The sequence below is a fragment of the Neovison vison genome, chromosome 5, assembly GCF_020171115.1.
Source record: "Neovison vison isolate M4711 chromosome 5, ASM_NN_V1, whole genome shotgun sequence".
NCBI classification, from domain to species: domain Eukaryota; kingdom Metazoa; phylum Chordata; class Mammalia; order Carnivora; family Mustelidae; genus Neogale; species Neogale vison.
The window spans coordinates 25,181,025-25,206,417 of NC_058095.1; the positions used below are offsets into that span (position 1 = coordinate 25,181,025).

Genomic DNA, 25,393 nt, shown 5'->3' on the forward strand with positions numbered 1-25,393 from the left:
TCATGTACTGTGGTGTTCCGAGTCAGTATTTCTCAACCTTTGTACTGTTGATATTTTGAGCCTTATAATTCTTTATTGTTGGAGGCTGTCCTGTGCGTTGTAGGTTTAACAGCATCACAGGATTCTCCCCACTACGTGCCAGTGCTATCTGTGCCTCTCCCCACCAGTCATGACAATTCCAGATGTCACCAGACAATGCCAAATGTTCCCTGGGGGACGGAATTGCTCCTGGCTGGGACCATTGTTCTTTTAGAAATGTAGAGAGCTAAAGAAGTTCTAAATCATGGGACGCCTGGGTGGCTCAGTTGGTTAAGCAGCTGCCTTCGGCTCAGGTCATGATCCCAGCGTCCTGGGATTGAGTCCCTCATCAGGCTCCTTGCTTGGCAGGGAGCCTGCTTCTCCCTCTGCCTTTGCCTGCCATTCTGTCTGCCTGTGCTTGCTCTCTCTCCCCCTCTCTCTAATAAATAAATAAAATCTTAAAAAAAAAAAAAAAAAAAAAAGAAGTTCTAAATCTTGGTCTAGAATGTAGGAATATTTAAGATATATTTTTGTTAGGTCTAAATGTTTGGTAGAATCTTAATTTTGTTCCCTCTAAAAAATCCTCATAGTTACAAATATTTTGGAGGAACTTTGCAAAAGAACCACAATAATGATTAAAAAGCTGGAAAATTATTTCTGAGAGAAAAATTTAATCTCAACAAAATTAAAGTTAGAGGCACCTGGCTGGCTTAGTTGGTGGAGCGTGTGACTCTTCATCTCAGGGTTGTGGGTTCTAGCCCCACGTTGGGTGGAGAGATTGCTTAAAAATAAAATCTTAAAAAAAAAGCACACACAGAAAGTTAAGATTAAAAAAAAAAAAAGTCTATTTAGAGATAGCTGTGGGGTAACCTGTGTTTAAATACAAAAGAGTCATAACCAGATAGTTTTGATTTCTCTGGGATGACAGTAAGAGAAAAATAGGCTTATGTTGCTGCTGAAGAGGTTTGGGTTAGGTGTAAGAAAATTTCACAGAGGGAAGATGTTTGGGAATTTTCTTCTCTGGAAGTCTTTGAAAAAGAATAGATTATCTTATTTGTCAGAGGTGATTTGCTGTGGTCCAGATTATTTTTCAGGATGTCTTCCATTCCTGCATACAACATATTGTTGGCAAAAAAATAAGGCTAGTCTACTTTCACCTTCATAAGAAATGAGTTACAGTTGTGTTCACATGAGGAAAATATATGTAAATTCTAGGCACTCCAGCCTCTTGATGAGTATTCTTCTTGTGCTCTCCTGGAAGTAAAAGAATTGAGCCCCATGTTTATTCTGGAAGGCAGAAACAGCAGTAACTTCTATTGGGGTGGGGGAGAAGCATAGTAGTCTGTAAGACTAGAAAAGGAGTGAGCTTAAGCCACACACAACAACATGGACTGTTGCCTAATTACCAAGAAGATGTGAAATGTGGGAGGCGTTGAAAATGAATTAAGAGTGAGGAGATTGTAATGGGGAGCAGCTGAAGACACATCCACTGTCCCGTCTGCCTTTTGAGAAAAGCCCCGGGTTGCTTTTGCTCTCTGGGCCTGTGTCTTCTCTGTGCCAGGTGTTCCAAATCTCATCTGTATCTGCTTGAATGCCTACTGTGTGCAACACAAGTCTCCCTCCTCTGTGTGCAGGGAAAAAGATGTTCAGAACATTAGGTGGAATCAGGTGCCAAAAAGTTTTGTTTTCACCACTGACTAATTACAAGAGCTCGAGAAGGAACAAGTCAAAGCCTCAGTTTCCTTATCAGCAGTTTAAATAGATGATGTCCAGGGTCCATTCTAGTCCTTATGTTGTGTAGCACCATGGTTTTTTTTTTCTCTCATCTCTATCCTGTCACATGGTTTAGTTCTGTTTGTTTTTGTTTTGCTACTGGATTGCTCCTGTCTTGTTCAGTTTTCCTAAAAATTAAGAAGTTGAAAAAAGTTAGGAAGCCTGATTCTTTTCTGCAGAGAATGTCATCTAGCCCAGCTGTGTTCCTCAGCATCTGAGAGGTTGGGTGCTGTCCCGTTAGTCACTGTCTGAGTCACTCTCTGTGTAGGTCCCAGGGTTGTCTGAAAGACCGATTTCTTGAAACTGCCATTCAAATGAGACAAGGTGTCTCTAGAGATCACTTTGGAAAGCAGTCACTTAAGTCTGCAAAACGCTTATCCTGAAAATGATTGTATTTTCTGCAGTTTTTAAGGCTAGGGACCGAATCCTCTCAGGTCTCAGGCTCAGGAAGAGGATTCAGGCAGGGATCCTGTAGGGCTCCTGACAGACACTTTCCTGGTGAGAGGCCGATCAGACCTGCGCCCGGACTCCACTGAGAGAGGTTGGGAAGTCGGCAGACTAGAGACTTTTGATTTGTGACAAATAGCATAATTTTGCTTCCCATTATTGCCTTGGTTAAAGTTACCGCTTTAGTTTTTACTTGCTTGCTTAGTCACGCTATTTGCACAGCTTCAAGGTCTCTTGGAATTCAAAGACTGATGTATTTATCTTGGTCTTTGAATTGTGAAAAATGCAATGTTTATGTCTTGATTTATTTTTAAAATTATAAATGTTTTATATACAAAAGCCAGACGTATTTGTTGTAGGGAAAAATCTATTTACTACATACAGTGCTCATTGTAAAATATTAAGAAAACCCAGTAAAGAAGAAGTAAAAAATTGCCCATCTTCTCACTGTCCAGAGATAACTCTCCACCCTTAATACTTGGTGTATATTTTTATCTTTTTATCTATACATATCACACATTAATTTTTTTACAAATGTGCGTAACAAGGGATATTAAACTATTTTAAAAATGTTTTCATTCAATATATATTGAACTTCCCCCACATGATTAAAAATCTAATACAACTTTTAAAAAATGGAATTCAAGCACTGGGTGTTTTGTGTTGTGATCTAACTGATGAATCACTAAATTCTACCTCTGAATCTAATAATATGCTATATGTTAAGTTGAATTTAAATAAAAATTAAAAAGAAATAGAATTCAGTTATATGGATGTGCAATCTTAATGATCTGCTATTGTTAGGCATTTTAGGCTCTTTCCAATTTTTTGCTGTTATAAATTACCATCTTTTTTTTTTTTTAAAGATTTTATTTATTTATTTGACAGACAGAGATCACAAGGAGGCAGAGAGACAGGCAGAGAGAGAGGAGGAAGCAGGCTCCCCGCTGAGCAGAGAGCCTGATGCGGGGCTCGATCCCAGCACCCTGGGATCATGACCTGAGCCGAAGGCAGAGGTTTTAACCCATTGAGCCACCCAGGCGCCCCAAATTACCATCTTTTTATGCTTTCTCTCCTCTGCTGCTACTGCTATTGCTGTGTTGTGTTTTTTTTTTTTAATAATTTTATAAAACTCTAAACATAAGCTGTGCATTGTATTTATCTCCATTTCAGTATAGTTTTTATTCTATAATATTGGGTGGAGCAAGAGAAGGATGTAAAAATACTTACAGGTAGTTTGAGGCTCAAATCAGCATTTTAGTAACAAAACTGAGAAGCAGAAACCCCATTATTGAACCTTGAGGAAGGATCTTTCATCTCCATGTCCCTCATTTATTACCTAACAAAGCTACTTTAGTCTGAGTGGATTCACCTTCCCTCATATCTCAGAATTGAAGTTATTTTTTTTTTTTATTTTATTTATTTATCAGAGAGAGAGAGGGAGAGTGAGTGAGCACAGGCAGACAGAATGGCAGGCAGAGGGAGAAGCAGGCTCCCCGCTGAGCAAGGAGCCCGATGTGGGACTCGATCCCAGGACGCAGGGATCATGACCTGAGCCGAAGGCAGCTGCTTAACCAACTGAGCCACCCAGGCGTCCCTAGAATTGAAGTTATTTTAAACTAAATCCTTAAGGGGCGCCTGGGTGGCTCAGTGGGTTAAGCCGCTGCCTTCGGCTCAGGTCATGATCTCAGGGTCCTGGGATCGAGTCCCACATCGGGCTCTCTGCTCAGCAGGGAGCCTGCTTCCTCCTCTCTCTCTCTGTCTGCCTCTCTGCCTACTTGTGATCTCTGTCTGTCAAATAAATAAATAAAATCTTAAAAAAAAAACCACCTAAATCCTTAAGTATTTGATTTTTTCTTTTGTTATAGTCATGTTGAACTAGTTGAAAGGCAAAGGGAGGATCTTTTTTTTTTTTTTAACTCAAAAAAAAAAAAAAAAGTTTGAACATTTGACCTGGTCCTCATCTGAGACTTCAGTCTGACCTAGGGAGTTAACTGATCTGTTTCAATTCCCATCCCGGGGAAGAGGCTTCCTCAGACACAGCTTCGAAGCAGGACTGTCCCACATGACACCTCTGTCATGTCGTTCTGTGTTGGCTCTCTGCTGCCTTTCAACACGGAGACACATGGCTCTGAAACTTGCCCATTGTGGCTGCTTTTCAAGCAGAGTGAACACTGCTATTCTCGTAATGAGAAGTGCTAGTCCCCCTCCCCACCTCCAACCAGAAAGAGTGCTGCACAGTGTCAAGATTTAAAATGAAACCTTTGTTATAGCCCATGGGGAAAAATGGATCCATTCCAGCCCCAAACATATCACTCTCTGCCATTCCAAACCTACCAAGAGTTTTAATGGTTCTGAAGCTTTTGGAAGGAAAAATAAGGTTCTTTTTTTTCCCCTTGTTTTTCGGAAGGGGGGGCACTTGAAATGGCACGCTGGGGAAAAAAGCAAATACATGGCATGTTTTATGCCAATGAAAATGAGGACAGCTCAACAGAGGAGGGAGTTGGGAGTATAAACTGTAATTGACCCATAGCTGTGGCATGACTCCTGGGTACTAGAAGGTCAGTAATAGGAGTTGCCATCCAGGGGCAAGGAATGAACATTGCTAAAATGCCAGAAAGCTCTGGAGTTTTTTTTCCTAATATGAGGATGGTACTACTCAGTGGTAAAAGGGCCAAGGTTCAGGTGAAACCAGAAGCACCTTTCTCTAGAACTTGAAACTGTTTTGTATCTTTTGAAAAGGATTCCCTTCCTTGTGGCTTTCCAGAAGCTATTTATTAATCCAGCCTGGAGCTGTTCCTCACCCCACCCCCTCCACCCCCCAGTGTACCACAAGGAGGGGGGTAGAGGATGGATAAAAGATACTTTGCTGACCATGAATTGTTCGGTGTGGCTCTAAAGCCCATGTGCCTGGTTTCTCTCTCTAGCACCAAGTTTGAATTTGCTTTTTATTTTCTGAGGACTAGAGCTGTGGTTTGTTCATGTTGCCAAAGGAGCTCCAGGCATGCACCACTGTTTGGGATTCAGTGGCCACATTTGGCAAGCAGTGGTTTGAATGACCTCTCTTTAGGAGCCCTAGGTCACTGGCTGGATTTCTACCTCCCTACATTATAGGCTTTTCCTGTATTGGGAGTGGCAGTTGGCCAGGGCGTTAGATTTCCACTGGCCTGAAAACATACAGACCCTGATGAGCAGAGGCTTGTGAGAGGGAGGAGGACAGCAACACAGGAAAGACTGAAACAGATCATTTTGGGGGGGGGGTGTTGGCGCTTGGTCTAGGGTTTCTTCGAGGGGAAGTCTGGGATCCCTAGGTGGAGCAATTAGTGCGATAGTAACCAAAAGACAGCAGCAGAACTATGTCTGGTTTCCTGAAGCAAAGTCTTGAGTGAAGACTCTCTAGATTCATGAACCTCTTTTCTTTCATTCTTTCTTTTTTTTTTTTTTTAAAGATTTTATTTATTTATTTGACAGACAAAGATCACAAGTAGACGAAGAGGCAGGCAGAGAGAGAGGGAAGCAGGCTTCCTGCTGAGCAGAGAGCCCAATGCGGGGCCCAGTCCCAGGACCCTGAGATCATGACCTGAGCCGAAGGCAGCGGCTTAACCCACTGAGCCGCCCAGGCACGCCTCATGAACCTCTTTTTATGGAACACAGTTTTCATACCAGAGAGTTTGGGGGATATGTAAGTTGTAGAGCTTTAAGGAAATTTGTTCACTGTTCACAAAAATTGAGTGTTTCAGAGAGAAACTTTGATTTCAGCTTGAATCCAGTGGTTGCCAGAGGTTAGGAAACAGCATACCAAAGCCTCATAACTCATAGCAACGTATCCAGAGGTTGAGTTGTTTCCATCTCTGATCCCTGATCTGTTGTTTCTCTTAAACGTGGTCATAACCTTAGAATACCAGGAAGGTTTGTGAAAGAAAACATCCTAGGGGCGCCTGGGTGGCTCAGTGGGTTAAGCCGCTGCCTTCAGCTCAGGTCATGATCTCAGGGTCCTGGGATCGAGTCCCGCATCGGGCTCTCTGCTCAGCAGGGAGCCTGCTTCCCTCCCTCTCTCTCTCTCTCTGCCTGCCTCTCCATCTACTTGTGATTTCTCTCTGTCAAATAAATAAATAAAATCTTTAAAAAAAAAAAAAAAAAAGAAAGAAAGAAAACATCCTAGACATTAGTGGTCTCTTTCAGAGAGACACAGGGCGGGTGGTGAGAGTTTGCATGCATACATGCGTGTGCACCCCAACTGCTCTTGGGCACATGCCTCCCTGAATGAGCTGGCTCTATTTGCAGGATGGAGACATTCCCTGTGGTGGCTGAGAAGGTCCTCAAGGAGTTCCAGGTGCTGCTGCAGCACAGCCCCCCTCCTATTGGAAGTACCCGGATGCTGCAGCTTATGACCATCAACATGTTTGCTGTACACAACTCTCAGCTGAAAGGTAAGGAATGACTAGCGTCTTTAGCTACATAGATAAGTCTGAATCTAGCTTCTTTCATATGCTACCACACATTCCCCCTGATATGCACACACATACATACACACACTTCCCTATCATTGCCTCTCAGATTTTTAATTTACTCTCTGAAATCTGTATGACTCTCTAGTGCTTGGGTGGGATGAAAGGAGGGAATCATGGGTATAGAGCTTAATTTGCAAACCCAGAGATGCTGTTGCACATCTGGCCATGCTAAAGGCAGCAGCAAGGCCTCTTGGAGGCTACAGACCCAGAGCCTCTCCCAGGGGAGAGGCATTGCTGAAATGTTTCATTGCAGAGACCATACGCTTGGCAGGGTTTGGGAATAGCTGTTTCTGGACTCATGTACCCTGTTTGTTCACTATGGAAAAGTCTAGTTCCCTATGGGCTATCCCTTGTGGGAGCCTGCCAGGGAGTACGAACAGTGAATTGATGAGCTTTGGTGACTCAAGCTGGAAGCACAAAAATCACCAGGCCTAGAATTTGGCCATTATACTGGTGTGCATTCTGAAATGCTTTTCTGAATACTGGGGTTTTTTGATGTGGGGGGTGGGGAGGGAGGGGCTGATTGGCAAGATTTTCCAAATGTTCTGATGACCAGGTCACTGTTGCAGGATGTTACCAGGATCCCTTCCCTCCCCCTCCACCCCACTTTGGTAAGGATGATGTGGTTTGACTTGATGGAAATATGGGGGTGACATTGTTTTGCATGTTTATTTGGTCCACGTTGCCAAAGAATCGTTTCAGAGCATTGACAGAGGTGTTTGGTCTCAGGGCTGGAAGGTTATTATCTGAAATGCCAAGAAGTGGAAATTGTCCGGTGCAGATTCTGTTGTAAAACAGACCTTGTCTTTCTGGACAGAGTGTTGCTAGTTCTCTTGTTGCATCTTTTCTTAGTGCTTTCTCACTCTGAAGTTGATTTACTTCCCTTCCCATTTGTACTTGGGGGTTATGCCTCAGCTTGCTGGTGTTGGGGGTGGTGGGTTTCTCCCTTGATGAGTGTGTATGCCACACTTTCCCTTGAAAACTTGGCTCCTGGGGCACTTGAGTGGCCCAGATGGTTAGGTGTCTGCCTTCAGCTCAGAGCCCCACATCAGGCTCCCTGCTCAGCGGGGAGTCTGCTTTTCCCTCTGCCTCTGTGTGCTTTCTATCTTTCTCTCTCTCAAATAAATAAAATCTTTAAAAAAAAAAAAAAAAAGAAGGAAAGAAAACTTGGTCCACCTGGGACTTTCTCTGCAAGGTCCTCTGCTCGTCCACCTGGGTTTTCAATCATATCTGATTTTCTTCTCTGTGCTGCCTCCTACAGCACTGAGAATTCCCAGCAGAAGTTGAGATGCAGGGATGCCTGGGTGGCGCAGTTGGTTAAACGACTGCCTCCGGCTCAGGGCGTGATCCTGGAGTCCTGGGATCGAGTCCCACATCAGGCTCCCAGCTCCATGGGGAGTCTGCTTCGCTCTCTGACCTTCTCCTCGCTCATTCTCTCTCTCACTGTCTCTCTCTCTCAAATAAATAAAATAAAATCTTTAAAAAAAAAAAAAAAAAAGAAGTTGAGATGCAGAGGCTTAGGTGCCTTTTTGAGCTTGGCTAATTATTCCTGAGAACACCTCTGAGGAAACATGCCATCTTGAGAGGCAATGGTGGTTTCCAGGAAGGAGGAAATAAAGTTTGTGAAGTGCTGGCATGGAGGGCCATGAAGTCCTAAGGGGAGGGAGATTGATCCCTTCACCATTAATTACCCTGCTGGTTCTCATACCAGGTGGGAAGCTCACCCGACTCGGGAGATGGGGCCTCCTGCGCTGCCCTCCTATTTATTTTCCTGCCTACCTCTAACAGCAACATGGAGTTCAGTGAGTTGCCCGTCACAGAACTGCAGCCTCTGCTGCGGTATCATTCTAGCCTCAAGTGACCTGTGGTCACAGAAGGTGTGAATGTAGAGGACCTGTGGCTCTTGCCTGCGAAGCATCTGTAGGCAGCAGCCTCGGCTCCATGGAAAGGAATACCTGGGCCTTTTCATAGGCCACCAGTGAGTTCTTTTCTTGTAGCTGCTGTTAAGTAAAGGTTAAGAAAATATGGGTGAAAAGGAAGGTGAGGTGGTGAGAGCAGAGAAAGAAGAAAATAGGTGATTCTCCCATTAGGGGCCAAGGTTCTTTTTCTGGGAGTCTTCTCCATCATGGTTGGTTATAATGAAGACCTGCTCGCCAAGAAGGACGTGTCAGAGCCTGGGCTTGAGATTGCTCATTTCTGGCCTTGTCCTGATGCTCACCTCTGGGAGGCAGCTGGGGCCAAGGGGAGTCTGAGCTGAGGTGGTCAGAAGCTCCAAGGATATTTCAGGGAAAAACAGCCTGGGCCACAGGATATAACACTCAAGTAGGTCAGAGAGCTCTGCGGACGTGCTGCCAAGTACCCGGTGTGCAGTTGAGGCGGCCGTCCAGACCCCACTGTGTGGGCTGCCATTGGGAGAGGGGTGAGCAGAGCACTCAGCGGGGCTGGTTGGTGGGAAGATGCACTTTTCCATTTCCCAGCACATGAGTCATCTTCTCTGGGCCCCTGCGCTGTGCTTGCACGGACAGTGGCAAGAAGGGGGTGTTGTGGCTGAGTAGCAGCATCTGTGCCGGGGGTGGAGAGAGAAGGGGGTTGGGGAGAGGGTAAAGATTTAAATCCTTCACTAATCAGCAGCAGTTTGAATCACATTTTTATGAGTAAGGAAGTGATAAATCAGCCCTGAGTGTTCAGCCCCCAAGTCCTGTCAGCTGGTGCCCTTCTGAAGACTTCTCTCCAGGCCATTCTGCTTGCTGTCAGAGTCGCCACCCAGTCACAGAACCCTGGCTGGCTGAAACCGGGAAGCGAGGGCCTGATGCTGCCTGGCCCTCCCAGGTGCTTGGGGTCTTGGTGATTTGGCAGTCACTACAAGTTACAGAACATCTGGACCATCATTTTTCTTTCCATTCTTTCTTGGACATGTCCTTCTGGGTGGGTGTTTGCATATGTCAGTTCCTGGACTCTGTGGAGAAGGAACATTCCAGCCTGAAGCAGAGGTGATCTGTGGCCCCCAAGGCAGTTGGGATCCTTTCAGGCTGTGCCTGGGCCTTCCTTGTAGATGTGGTACCTAAGGAGTATGATTTGAAGAGCAACAGGGACGTCCTTACTAAAAAGTATGTTGTTTGGTGATGCCTCTGATTCATTTTTTGTTTGTGTTCAGTGCTACCCTTGTATAACTTTCCTCTTTTCAAAATATCAATCGATCAGGAATAGAAATGATACTAACACTTTAGCTTGATTTTTAAATGTGCTTTCCTTGTGGTAAAGAGAGATGTAGAACTGTTTAAAAGCTACATCTCACAAGTAAAAATGGAGTAAAAAAAAGTAAAATAAAAAAACCTCAGCTAGTGGTGAGTAAAAGGCATTATTTCCCTTTTCCCAGATTATAGTTTTCCCTGGAGCTCAGGAAGACAGAGAATGGGACAGATTTCCTCCTTCACACAGGGGGAAATAAATGGAGTTCTCCTACATCATTTAACCAACTAAACTTTCAGATCTCTGCAGTGATCTCAAAACCTATGAATTGAGGACTGTTCATGGGAGAGACTTCTATCTATCTCCTCCTCTCATGGGCCCTTTGTAAAGATTCTACTTCAGTGAAACTGTAGAGCCTGGCTTGCACTGAAGTTGTTGGGGACGGATAAATTTGAGAGATGTTTGGAGAGGTTCTTAGCAATAAGTCTGTATTGAATGCATGGATGAAGAAGGCCACAGTTCCAGGCAAGCCAGCGTTCATTGAACAGTGTGTTCCTTACCTGGCCCGTGTCCAAAATTGTCCTTTGGCGACTGATGGGTGGTGGTGAGATAGGTGGTTCCCAGAGTGATGTCAAAATTGGTAATCTCTCTGCAGCATTCCTGAGCTGGAAGGGAGAAATGGGGCCTTCTCCACGTGCCTAAGCATTTAACACTTCAGTGGCCGTCTGATTGGCTGACATGATGTTGGAGGGTGAACTGTTGATCTAAACCATAAACACTCCCAAGAATTTTCATTTTTTGAAAATTCTGTAATTTAAGGAAATAGACTCTAGTTTCTTGAAGAGGAATAATTGAAGCAACATTTGTGGTAGGGCATCACTGAAACCCATTGCATCCCCCATCTGTGCCCAATTTGCTCCAATCTGGCCTCCCCTGCTCCCCCCTTTCTCTCTCCCTCTTGCTCTCTCTCTTTTTAAAAAAATATGTTTTATAATTCCTGGAATCAAAACCATCTCAGGCACACACTGTTTTATTTTACTGTATTATTGGATTATACTTCCTATAAATCATTGGATGTTATTCATTGGCCACCACTGGAATAACTTCCCTTTTCTGTGCCCTGGCCCCCTCTTTTTCCTCCTCCTTTTCCTCCTCTACCAGTTCATAGGCTAGGCCTCCATTTTAGCCTTGCAAGAAAAGCCCAGGTGGCAGCAAGAGGGCACCCAAGAGACACTTGTCTTGTGTGCCGTTTGTGCTCCCTGCTTTTAGGGAACATTTTGGGGCTGGGATTGAGGTCGGGCTGGATGGGCATTCCTTCCATTATCAGTTACTCTTGCTCTTAGGGTTTGTTAGTAACCCTGAATTGCAGGAGGCAGAGGGAGTGCCACATGTGTGTCTCCAGAGGGATTAGAGGATCACAGCTGTCTACATGGGACCAGTAGTGGTTAACCCAGATGCTGGGATGCTTGAGATGGAGACCTCACACCTTCACACTGCTGTTGTGTATGCTGGTTGACTCTGGTTGAGAAGTCTGAATCACAACCAGAGTTCTTTGTTTTCCAGCTACAACCACCTCACAGACCTTGAGTATAGCAATCTGCTTCTCTGTGGCATTTCACTTCTGTCTGAGTCTCTACCAAAGCAAAATGTATGGAGTGCCTAATCCTCTGCTTGTCAGAACAGTTGTACAGGAAATCCACCTTTCATAAGGGGTTAGGCTTGAGTTGAGCTGTATAAACTGTCCCTCTCATTCCTCCTTCTCTATATCTACTGGCAGAAGCCCTTGGGCTTTTCTCCTAAAGGATCCACGCACGGGTAGATTTCTCCAGATAATCAGCACTTCCTGACCTTCATTTTCAGAATGACTCAGTTTAGAGTAAATTAGCAAAGAAAGAGCCAGGTTGGCCAAAAAGTTTTGTGAGAAATGGATTCAAAGGTCAGAAGAGTCTAGGCTTTAGAAGGCAGGCCAGAGGAGGATGCATCCTTCAGCTATGCCCTCTATCCCTCTGGGGGAGATGTAACTATCAGCAGGTTGCTTAGCACAGATTTCTTCCCTCAGAAGTCCCTGGAAAAGAAGAAAAAGTTAAAGAAGCGAGTGTGTCAAGGGGACCTCCCTATCTTTCCTGACTCTGATTTCCAGGATCCTTGTTTTTAGAATGTATCTGTTACTTGAGTTTGGGGCAGGAGAAATGGTAAACTGAGAAGCTAAAGAAATGAGAAAATTTAGTCACATCAATAAAATGAAGCCTCTTACCGTGTCAGCTGAAGGAATGGTTTCTGTGTTTGCCCCAAGGTGGCTGTGTGGTTTGGTGTCCTTGGTGCTTTGGTTTGGAGTGCTGAATCAAGAGCAGTGTCCCATCATTGCCCAGGAGTTCATATGGGCCGGATATCTCCTCTCTCTTGCCATTTTATAGCTTCCCAGTTTGGTTTTCTTTTGCTCCAGGAAGGACTTACTCTGAAAGGAAGACATTATTGGCAGGAATGTTGGCAGTAGGGCTCTCAGCTGCCTTTCTAGAGTTCTCTGTAAGCTTTTCCTGAGGAGAAAATTTACCATGTGTAGCTTACCAGGGGCTCAGGCCAGATATGTACTGTGTGTTGAAAACACAGGGGAAGTGGGTGTGTTCTGGGGATGGGCTGAGAGGGCATAAGTTGTACTTTGTATCGTACTCAACTAAACGGTGGTCTGAGGAAGAACTGTAGCTTTCAGAGGTAGTGACCGATAATAACTACAGCAAAGCAACACTGTGATGATGCCCGATGACATTTTTATAGTTGCTGCATGTGTTTTCATTTGGTTTCTCCTATCAGCTATCAGAGATAGGTGGGACAGATATTTTGTGTCCTATTTTATAGATGACCAGGAACATACCAGAAAGGTTTAATAATTTAAGCAAGGTTGCACAGCTAGCAGATTACACCCGCATTTTAAGTGTCCAGCCTTCTGTATCAGAAGACACAAAAACTTCTCTGGACTTAATTGAGAAAGTTAATTATGCAAGCATCTTGCTCCCCCTTCTCTCCAAAACTGAGCAGCTGCTGTTTTTTGATGTAAAAAGTGATCCTTGATTCTGATTTGGGACTGAAGAGGAACGGTGTTAGAGATGAGGGAGTTAAGGGGGGGTCAGAATTCTCCCAGGCCGCTTGCACCTCTGGTGTAGCCAAGGTAGTAAGCTGGCAGAAGGCTATGGTTTGACAGAATCAAAGTTGTTGGTGTTCCATGCATATCATCCTCTTACAGCAAATAACATTGTTCATGACCAGTTGGGAAAAGAAACATTCGTGTTTGTCTTACTTTGGGAAATGTTTGTGTTACTTTTGGGAAAAGTCTCCTTTTCTCTTTCTCTCCCTATCTTTCTTAAAGGACTTTTTAGGAACATTTTTTCTTATTTTCACGATCTTTACTATTATCTTTCTTGCTTTTGCTTTTAAGGAAGAGGCTTTTCTCATGCCATTCTTAGAGGATACTGTGATTCTTATTTTTGGCCTGGGGGAAGGTAGATACATCATTCATGCAGAAATGAGGATGAGAGTATAAAACATTTGAAAAGATGAAAAAGTGAATATACATGGAACCCCTCTCTAGGTTAAGAAATAGAATGTTGTTAGCACCTCAGAAGCTCCCTGTTGTGTTTTGTGCCCCTGGTAGTTCTCCCTCACCCTTACAGGTACTTGTCATCCTGACCTATGCAGTTCATTCCCTTACTGTTCTTTATAGCGTTGCTATAATTATGCATGTACTCTTAAACAAAACATAGTTTGGTTTTGCTTGCCTATAAATGGAATCATGCTTAATCATATTATTTACATTCTTTTCTCTCTGGCTTATTTTGTTTCATTGTAATGTTTGTGAGTTCTGTCCATGTTGATGTGTGTGGTTGTAGTTTATTCATTTTCATTGGTACAATACTACATTTTATTCATATATCACAGTTTACCTCATCTTATTTTAAGGATATTTGAGACAGTAGAGTTGTTTTCTCTTTGGGGCTGTTATGAATATTGAACCCATTGACAGTTGTAATTATTGGAGTGTTTGGATTTATACATACTATAGTATTTTTTAAAATTCAGTTTTATCAAGGTAAATTTATACACAATAAAATGAACCCTTTTTAAGAGTGCATTTCAGTGAGTTTGACCAATTTATATACCTGTTTATATACCTGAATAACTAATCATCACAGTCAAGGTACAGAATGTTGCATCATCCACAAAATTTTCTTTGTGCCCATTCCAGTTGATCTCCATTCCTACCCCTGGTCTCAGGTAAACCACTGATCTGACTTCTGTCACCGTACATTGGATATGTCTTTTCTAGAGTTTCGTGTAAATGAATCATATAGTGTGTACTCTTGTTTCTGGTTTCTTTTGCTCAGCTTAATGTGTCTAAGATTTACTCATGTTGTTTATATGGATCAGTATTTCATTCCTTTGTATTACTGAATAGTATCCTACTGTAAGGATATACTAAGTTTTGTTTGTCTAGTTACCTGTTGATGCAGATGCACATTTTGGTTGTGTCTACTTTTGGGTTCTTATGAATAAAATTGCCATGAACCTCTTCATGAAAGTCTTTTGCAAACATGTATTTTAATCTCTTGGGCAAATACCCAGGAGTAGATGTCCTGGGTCATACAGTAAGTATATATTTAACTTCATAAGAAACTGCTCAGCTGTTTTCTGAAGTAGTTGAATCATTTTACATTCCTTACAGCAGGGCGTAAGAGTTCTAGTTCCTTTGCATCCTTGCCAACATTTGGTATTGCCAGTCTCTTTAACTTAGGAATTTTGGTGTGTATGCGGTACCATTTCCTTTTGGTTTTAATTTTGTTCTGTTTCCCCTCAGTGACTGAGGATGAGGAGTGACTTTTCATGTGCTTATTTGCCATTTGTATATCTTCTTTGCTGTGTGTGTAAGTTTTTTGCCCATTTGAAAAATCAAGTTGTTTGCCTTTATTATGAAAAGTTTTTAAAGGTTTTTATTTATTTATTTGACAGAGACACAGCGAGAAAGGGAACACAAGCAGGGGGAGCTGGAGTGGGAGAAGCAGGCTTCTACAATCTGGATATAAGCCCTTTGTCAAATATATGTGTTGGTGGTTTGTTTTTTTTTTTTTTTTAAGACTATTTATTTGAGAGAGAGAGGTGAGGAGCAGAGGGAGAAACAGACTCTGCTGAGCAGGGATCCTGACGCAGAACTCCATCCCCAAACTCCAGAATCGTGACCTGAGCTGAAGGCAGGTGCTTAACCAACTGAGCCACCCAGGCTGTATGTTTTGTAGATATTTTCTCCCAGGGTTTTCCCATTATCTGTTCTGTTTCCTTTTTTCTTCTTTCTTACTTTCTTTCAGATTTATTTTTCTACTCTTTCCCTACTAGTCTCCTTTCTTTTATTAGTGGTTACCCCAGGAACTAAAAGCATGTGTACTTACCTTGCCAAAAGTCAAGTTATTCAGTATTTTCACTCTCCTCCTAGGTAATACAGGGACTATGGAATACTTAAATGCCCACCATTGTCTTCTCACTATGTCTAATTTATATGCTACCATTGTCATGTATTTTCATTCTTTTTTTTCCTTTCAAACCGTCCAGGACAAATTGTTGTTGTTGTTGTTTATTTTGTTGATAAATGTTTGTTTAGACCCACCCATATATTTACTACTATCTTTTCATTCCTTTTTTGCATTTCAGACCCTCCACCTTGGGATCATTTTCCTTTTGCCTGAAGTATATTCTTTAGAACATATATAGTGAAGTTTGTTTATTTGAAAGAGAGCAAGCCCCCACATGAGCCCATGAGGTGGGGGAGCAGGGAGGGACAGAGGGAAGGGACAAGAGAGTGCATGCTGGGTGCAAAGCAGGGCTCAATTCCATGACTCCGAGATCATTACCTGAGTCAGATGTCCCAACTGACAGAGCCACCCAGACACCCCTAGTGAAGTTCTTTTGATGACATATTTTTTTCAGTTTTTGTCTGAAAAGGCTTTATTTTCCTTATCCCTGAAAGCCCTATGCTCACTGATAATAGAACTCTAGGTTAACAGTTATTTTTCCTTAAGCCCCCATTTCAGATAATACATTGTCTCTGGGCTTTCACCATTGCTGATTAAAAGCCAAGCATCAGTCAAATTGTTTCTCTTTTAAAAGTAATCTCTTTTCTTTGGATGTTTTCCTGATGTTGTACAGTTTTAATGATTGGTTTAAGCTTGGGTTTATTATTTATTTTTCTTGCTAGGGATTTGTTGGGCTTCATCTATCTGTGAGTTAGTTTCAGCAGTTTGGGAAAACTGTTAGCTTTTTAAAAAAATATTATATCTGCCATGCTTTCTCTATTTCTGTGACTCTGCTTAGTCAAAGTTTAGACCTTACTCTGTCTTTAATGTTTCTTAAATCTGTCTTTCATTTTTAGGACTTTGTGTGTGTGTGCACTCTGTATTGCAGATGACTCTTTCAGTTCACTGAGTCTTTCCTTAGCTATATCTAATATGATAAATATGCCCCAATGAGTTTTTTACTTCAATTACATATTTTTATTACCAGATATATTTTTCCAAATCTGCTTTTTTTTTAATAGCTTCTTGTGCCCTGAACACATTTGTGAGGTTGTCTTTTCTTTCTTTTTTTTTTTTAAAGATTTTATTTATTTATTTGACAGAGATCACAAGTAGGCAGAGAAGCAGGCAGAGAGAGAGAGGAAAGCAGGCTCCCTGCTGAGCAGAGAGCCCAATGCAGGCCTCCATCCTAGGACCCTGAGATCATGACCTGAGCCAAAGGCAGAGGCTTTAACCCACTGAGCCACCCAGGTGCCCGTCTTTTATTTCTTTTTTTTTTTTTCATAAAGATTTTATTTATTTATTTGACAGAGAGAGATCACAAGTAGGCAGAGAGGCAGGCAGAGAGAGAGAGGAGGAAGCAGGCTCCCTGCCGAGCAGAGAGCCCGATGCGGGACTCGATCCCAGTTCCCTGAGATCATGACCTGAGCCGAAGGCAGCGGCCCAACCCACTGAGCCACCCAGGTGCCCCCGTCTTTTATTTCTTTAAAATATATTAAACAGGATTATTTTAGAGACTCTCTATAGAAGGGGTCCTTTTAAGTGAGTTTCTGCTAATCTCTTATTTCTGCTGTGCCTTGTTTCCTGTGCAATTAAATTTTTTTTTCTGTAACCTTATTTTCTATGAAATCTCATTAGTGTGAATTCTTGGAAATCTGGGATGAATATGGGAAAAGGATTTGGGTGTTCTTCTGTCCACAGTCTGGTGATGGGCAATCTAAAGTAATCATTCTAAATTCAGATATTTGCTTGAGGTTTTACAGACCACTCAGGTAATGTGAATTCAGGCTGCACACGCCTGTGAAGGCTTGTGCATGATCCATATTTTCAGTGCAGTATTTTTTCTCTTCTAGTCAGCCCCAGGGTTTGACATAGTCACTTTTCCAGGTGTCTTTTCAAGGGGCTTTATTGCTGTCTTTATTTCTGACTCACCTTCATACCTTGGATGTAGCTCTGTGGGATGCCAGCTTAATGACAGAGATCTTGGGTACTCTCTTAGGTTAGCTGTACCCATGAAGTCTTGGAAACCAAAGCTCAAGTTCATCCAGTGGCACATTCTTAGGGTAAAGTCTGGCTGTATCCCACTTTAAATCTCTAGTTTCCCATCTTGACTCAATCTCTAACCAGAAGATTCCTTTTTAATTTCCTACCTCATGTATGCTTTCTGAAAAGATTTTTAAAATACTTTTTCCAGGATAATTAGTTGTTTCCTTGGGAGAGGAGATCAAGGTACTAGTCTGCCTGACATGTTATTAGAGGAAATGCTGTGACTCCTTTTTTCTTTTTACCACCAGGCATGAGCGTTTGTGTAGCTCTGCATGAGTAATGTGACTGGGGCACCTGTATCCAGGGTGGCGAAAGCATGTGTAGGCTGCTTTTCAAAGAGTGACTCTTTTTCCATCTCCTACAGTCGAGTTTTATGGCATGTGGTATTACTGGGCCCACATTTTAAAAATTTTCCAAGAAGTGTTCAAGGTATAGACTACTTAGAAAGCTCACTGGGTGGGGAAGAAAGGTAAAGGGAGGGGAGAGGGAGGCCTGCAGCTGGAATGGCAGAAACCAGTTATTACCAAGAGGGTGTGAGCTAGAGATCTGGAAAAGAGAGTGCTCTCTAGTTTCAGCCACATTACACTACATATCTGGTGAACCCTGTTGGCCCATAAAATCCTTTCCATTAGTCAGGGTACTCTGTGCTTTTGTTCTTGACTTCTGCTGTTCTTAGAGCTGTTTTTGCTTGTGTGTGTCCGTTTCCTTTTTAGAAGGCAGATTGTCACATATTTAGAAATTTATTTTACTGTAATTGCCGTTTTCTGGCTTCTTTAGGCCCCTTTTCAGATATAGGACTCCCATCTTGAAGCTTATTTCAGAAAATGCCCATGTGATCCCTTGCCCCAAGTGCCAGCAGCAGATGCAGCAGTTGACACGCTGTAGGGAATTTCCAACTGCTGGACAGGTTCTGAAATCCAGACACGTGCTGTTCACACTTTGGCTTCTAAAGCAAGGATCAGCAGTTGAAGAGGGGAGGGGCTGGCAGGGGCCTGGAGGGAGAAGGATCTTACAATGCCTGCCCCAGGCTTATGGCTGTGTCAGCTTGCTTCATCCCTTCTCCAGCTGGCGTTGGCAGGGTAGAGTAAATCACTATAGAGTGGTTATGAGCCAAACTCACTGGGGGCTTCATTGAGGCACACCTGTGACATCATCCTGTTATCACTGCTTGTTCTGCTTAACCTCTTTTCACCTCTCCCCTGAGAAAGGGTGATGCCCAGAACTCATGTCAGGGCAATGAGCAGAGAGAAATGTTTGGTAATCATTATTTTGAGATGCCTGCTAAGGACACAATTGCAGGCTGTTGACACATTCTTCAAGATTCCACATTGGAAGAGAAAATTGTCCTTGCAAACATGGCCTTCATACCCCATAAACTTCTTTTTAAACTCTAAGAGAAAGACAATCCAGAAAGACTTGAAACTCCTAAGTGGTCTCTCTTGATCCTCCCGTCTCTCCCTCTGAACACACACACACACACAGCTCTCTATACAGCAGTGATTCTTTTAAAAACATCAGATCATGTCACTCTGTTTAGAATCCTCCACTGGCTTCCCATTTCAGTCAGAGTAAAAGCCATAGTCTTTACGAGAGAACTCCCCCTCCTCCCCACCCTCCCACGTCACCTCTCTCTGACCTCATTTGCTGCTACTGTTCTCCCCCTGGCTTGCTTAGTGTGCTTCAGCCACGCTGGCCTTCTTGCAGGTCCTCTGATGAGCAGGGATTCTCCCACCGTTGAACCTTTGCATTAGCGGTTTTCTCTGCTTGGAATGCTCTGCTTCAAGCTCTCTGCATGGCAAATACCTCATCTCCTATAAGTCTACAGAAATAATACTGCCATGATGCCTACCCTGATCATCCTATTAATACTGCTGCACTCCCATCCTGAACTCCTTGATTGCCTCTATCATGCTCAGTTTTCCTTTTTTTTGACAACTTGTATTCTAAATGTTAAGTAATTTTTTTTTAAAGATTTTTATTTATTTGACAGATTGAGAGAGCAGGAGAGCACAAGCAGTGGGAAGGGCAGAGGGAGAGGGAGAAGCAGGCCCCCCGCCAAGCGGGGAGCCTGATGAGCGGAGAGCCTGATGCAGGACTCCATCCTAGGACCCTGAGATCCTGACTTGAGCCAAAGGCAGTCGCTTAACTGACTGAGCCTCCCAGGTGCCCCAGTACCTTATTTTTTATGCATATGTTGATTACTCATTTTCTCCTACTGCTCCTCTGTTAGAATGTAAACTTCCTGCAGTTAGGGATCCTTGACCTGTTTTATTCACTGATGTTTTATGAGCCTCTAGAATAGTGTCCAGTGTGCTGTAAGTTCTCAATAACTGTTCAACAAGTCAGGCTGGGCAATGAAGATTGAATGATAAGGCCAGGGGCATCTGTTATCTGGGGTCATCGCTCATAATCTCATGATCTTTCCCCCTTTTTTGGTATGGTGACATTGTAGAAAATATAATTTCCAAATACAAACAACAATGGCATTAAAATACATTAAATGTGTTTTGGTATATACTGCTAATCCTGGAGTCAATGTCTTTGGGGGCTCTGCAAAGCAAAATTTCTGGGAGAACTGCATAAGTTCTGTCCTTTTTCATCCCCTAAATCTTCCATCATTTATTCTCTGTTCTTTCTTCCTGCACATAATAGTTTTATTTCTCCTTCCTTACTCATATACCATATTTTTACTCTCACTTTACTGGAGCAATTCTGTTCTGTTTACTTAAACTAAATAATATTTTTAAAAGATATAACATTTTGTTTTTTGTTTTTTTTAAAAGATTTTATTTATTTATTTATTTGACAGAGAGAGCGATCACAGAGCAGCAGGCAGAGCAGAGGGGAAGCAGGCTCCCTGCTGAGCAGAGAGCCCGATGCAGGGCTCGATCCCAGGACCCTGAGATCATGACCTGAGCTGAAGGCAGAGGCTTTAACCCACTGAGCCACCCAGGTGCCCCAACATTTTGAGTTTTGTTGAGAGTATCAAAACAAGTAGGAAAAAAAGCTGGAAACCACCTGTAAACCAACTTCCCAGTAATGACATTCATTCCTATGTGTATGTGTGAATTCAAGTTATTTATTTATTTATTTATTTATTTATTTGACAGACAGAGATCACAAGTAGGCAGAGAGGCAGGCAGAGAGAGGAGGAAGCAGGCTCCCTGCTGAGCAGAGAGCCTGATGTGGGGCTCCATCCCAGGACCCTGCGATCATGACCTGAGCCGAAGGTAGAGGCTTAATCCCCTGAACCACCCAGGTGCCCCTCAAGTTCTTTTCTAACACAGTTGAAAAGCACTGAATATGAAATGTTTGACTCTACTATTTTCACTTAGAGGTATTCAGTTATAAAATTCTTTATAATTGTGTTTAATAGCTAAATAACGTTCTCATATGAATATGTTAAACATTCACTTAATCTTTACCCTATTTTCAGACATTTTTCCCACTTTTCTAGTATTATGAATTATGCTGTAATTAAATCTTTGTACATAAAACCTTTGTCAGCATTTCATATTATTTAGAAGCTCGGTTGTTGGGTTAAAGGGTTTGAAGTCTTCTAATGCTTTTGATACGTAATGCTGGATTACTTTCTTAAGAAGTTGTGCCAGCTTACACTCTTAATGGCAGTATTTGAGAATGCCCAGCTACCACCTCTTGCTGGCATTAAAATGGTTTTAATGTTTTATAGTCCTTGGCACAATGTAGACATTAGTATATTTGTTGGATAAATGATAGAAGAAAACCCATCTTTTTTTCCTTTTAAATAGACTTTCTTTTTTAGAGAAGTTTTAGGTTCATAGCAAAATTGATTGGAAAGAGCAGAGAGTTCCCATATATTGCCTGCCCCCAAACATGTATGATCTCCCGCATGTCAACATTGGGAACCAGAGTGGTACATTTGTTTTAGTTGATGAACCTATATGGGCATGTCATTGTAACCTACAGTCTATAGTTTACATTAACGGTTACTGTTGGGATTTGACAAATGTATAATTAGATGTATCCACCATTACAGTATAGTATAGAAGAATTTAACTGCCCTTAAACTCCTCTGTGATCTACCTCTTCATCTCTCCCTCTCCCTAACTTCTGGTAATGACTGATTTTTGTACTGTCTCCATAGTTTTGCCTTTTCCAGAGTGTCATATAGTTGGAATCATAAAGTATGTAGCCTTTTCAGATTGGTTTCTTTCATTTACTGATAAACATTTAAGGTTCCTCTGCATCTTTTCATGGCTGGGTAGCTCATTTCTTTTTAGCGGTGAATGATGTGCTGTTGTCTGGGTATACCACAGTTTATCATTTAACCTATTGAAGGACATCTTGGTTACTTCTGAGTTTTGGCAATTGTGAATAAAGCTGCTATAAACATCTGTATGCAGGCTTTTATGTGGACATAGATTTTGACTCATTTGGGTAAATCCCTAGGAATGAGATTACTAGATCATTTGGTAAGACAATGTTTAGTTTTGTAAGAAACTGCTAAACTGTTTTCTAACATACCTTGTTTTAAATTGCACATCTTTTGGGGTGCTTGGGTAGCTCATTTGGTGTAGCTTCCAACTCTTTGATATCAGCTCAGTTCATGATCTCGGGGTTGTGAGATTGAGCCCTGCATCGGGTTCTGAACTGGGCATGGAACCTGCTTAATATTCTCTCTCTCCTGAACCGTGAGAATCTGTGGACTCTGAGAAACAAACTGAGGGCTTTTTTGTGGGGGGGAGATGGGTGAGCCTGGTGGTGGGTATTAAGGAGGGCACATATTGCATGGAGTACTGGGTGTTGTACATAAACAATGAATCTTGGAATACTGCATCAAACACTAATGATGTATTTTATGGTGACTAACGTAACACAATTAAAAAAAAAAAGGATTCTCTCTCTCCTTCTTCCTCTGTCCCACCTCCTCCCTGGTTGCTTGCTCTCTCTCAAATAAATAAATGCATTTCTTTGATTATTGGTGAGAATGGACATTTTCTTCCCTTTTCTTAAAAACTGTTTATAGTTCTGTGTAGCCTTATTCTTTGCTCATTTTCCCATTTCAACCTAGTATCTTTTGTATCAGTTTATATAAGCTTTACAGATGGTAAATATAGCAAGTCCCTTCTGTGTTCACTGGCAATTTTCTTATTTGTGCTTGGTTTTTAAATATGTTTATTGTTTTTATATTGTATAAAAATTTAAAATATTTATTTATTTATTTATAAAAGAGTTTATTTATTTATTTGACATAGAGAGACAGTGAGAGAGAGCATGAGCGAGGAGAAGGTCAGAGGGAGAAGCAGACTCCCCATGGAGCTGGGAGCCCGATGCGGGACTCGATCCCAGGACTCCGGGATCATGACCTGAGCCGAAGGCAGCCGTCCAACCAACTGAGCCACCCAGGCGTTTATTTTTAAAAGATTTTATTTATTTATTTGACAGACAGATCACAAGCAGGCAGAGAGGCAGGCAGAGAGAGAGGAAGAGAAGCAGGCTCCCTGCCGAGCAGAGAACCCGATGACGTGGGGCTCCATCCCAGGATGCTGAGATCATGACCTGAGCCCAAGGCAGAGGCCTTAACCCACCGAGCCACCCAGGCGTCCCTTAAATTTTCATTTAGTTAGAAATGTCATTCTTTATCATTTGTAATTTATTCCATTGCTCTTAACCTTTATAAGGTCTTTCCACTGGGGAAGTTTTTTTTTAAATTATTTTTATTAACATGTAATATATTATATGCCCCAGGGGTACAGGTCTGTGAATCATTAGGCTTACACATTTCACAGCACTCACCATAGCACATACCCTCCCAAACGTCCATCACCCAACCATCCTATTCCTATCCCTCCACCCCACAGCAACCCTCAGCTTGTTTCCTGAGAATAAGAGTCTATTATGATTTGTCTCCCTCCTTATCCCATCTTGTTTCATTTTTTTCCTTCCCTACTCCCCACAACCCCTACCCTGCCTCTCAAATTCCTCAGATCAGAGTTATCTTTCTCTGATTGACTTAGTTCGTTCAGCATAATACCCTCTGGTTCCATCCACGTTGTTAAATGGCAAGATTTCATTTCTTTTGATGGCTGCATGGTATTCCATTATATATATATATACACCACATCTTTATCCATCCATCTGTTGATGGACATCTAAGTTCTTTCCATATCTTGGCTATTATGGACATTGCTGCTATAAACATTAGGGTGCCTGTGCCCCTTCGGATCACTACATTTGTGTCTTCAGGATAAATACCCAGTAGTGTGATTGCTGGGTCGTAGGGTAGCTCTATTTTCAACTTTTTGAGGAACTCCACTGGACAAGTTTTTAACTAGCTCTGCAAATATATTTTAATCTCCATCAGCTGGAGGGAATTCTAGCACTATTTGTTAGGTAATTTCATTCAGTTGGAAAGAAATGTGAGGAACCCTCTATGCTTAATAACGTGACAACAACACTGTGAGAGTGGGGGTTCGAACCTGTGACCCTGAAATCAAGAGTCAGAGGCTTAACCGATTGAGCCTCTTAGGCACCACTGTGAGAGTAGATCTTTTGCATCAGATATAAAAGTTCCTAACTAGCAGATTAGCTTGGTGTATATATTTACTTACCTTTGAGTGAGATAAGGTTGGAGTTGTCATGAACTGCATTGTCAGGGTCAGACCTTGTACTTTACCTCCCCTCATCTTGGGTGGAAACTTGCCAGCTGAGAATAGTTTAAGCTTGGAAAGTTAGCATGGGTAAGTCAGTGAATAGTCGTTTTGTCCTGCCATTTCAGGGAGGAAAGACTACGGTTGCTTTTTGTGGCTCTCCTACTTTTCACTAACTAATGAATCATCTGTGCACTTACAGACTATTACTACTGAGGAAGTAACATCTCCGAAGGACATCTTTCTTTTGGAGTATAAAATACTTGGAGTAAACCATCTTTTGAGCTGAGTACCAAGGGGGTAAGGCTGTGCCAGTAGGGGCCTTTGATCCACCAGTGAATGGGACCGTACTCAGCCGGAGACATTTACATACAGGTGTTTCCCATATCTCTGATGGCCCTTTTCGTTGGTTAGTTTTGGCTTTGGCGGTTCTATGGAAGGTGTATGGAGAGTAGCATTTCTACTGAGTGAGTCAGTGTACCTGACTATCCTAGGCTTAGGGATATACAGAAGAGTAGAGGATCATGAGATATTTTTGAAATTTTTTCAGTTTTAAGGAACTCAGAGAGAGGGATAGGTATGTTGCGCTGTATGGAGTTAGGTCGTGACATTTCTATTTCCTGGGTGATTGATCTTGGGGGTGTCGTCATCTGCTAAAAATGTGATCTCTCTTTTCTCTGAAAGTCATGTGGTATTGTGGTTATGAACTTTGTAATTAATCACATTTGTGTAACATTATATATACATTTATTTAAAAAGACTGATGGATGTACTTCACAACTTAATTATGATTCTATAGGGTGGTGGAATTTAAATTTTTCTTTTGTTTTTTCTTTTTTGTTTTTCCAAGTTTCTGTAAATACAATATTTTTGTAAGAAATATATTTTTAGAAATTGTAATAACAAAAAATATTTGAAGTTAGATAAAACTAGATTCTAATTCTGATTGTGTTATTTGCTATAACATACAGATTACTTAACCACTTCTCAGTCTGTTTCTACTTCTAGTCCCTTGTGCATAGAAGACATTTAAGAAGTAGTAAATGAGTTAAGCCTTCTTATGTGGTCTGTACACACACACACACACACACACACACACACAGAGGAATATTACTCAGCCATCAAAAAGAATGAAATCTTGCCATTTGCGGAAGGTATATTATGCTAAGCAAAATAAGTTAATCAGAGAAAGATATACCATAGGATTTCACTCATATGTGGAATT

General features: G+C 42.1%; 1 protein-coding gene across 2 annotated transcripts in view; it reads left to right on the forward strand.

Moving 5' to 3' along the window:
* SMG6 (SMG6 nonsense mediated mRNA decay factor) overlaps nucleotides 1-25,393 on the forward strand; it is a 251,682-nt gene that overhangs the window by 57,107 nt on the left and 169,182 nt on the right. For both annotated transcript variants that reach the window (XM_044248158.1, XM_044248157.1), the window contains exon 10: nucleotides 6,523-6,668. In XM_044248158.1, the coding sequence (XP_044104093.1) occupies nucleotides 6,523-6,668 (146 nt within the window). The remainder of the gene's footprint in view (nucleotides 1-6,522; nucleotides 6,669-25,393) is intronic.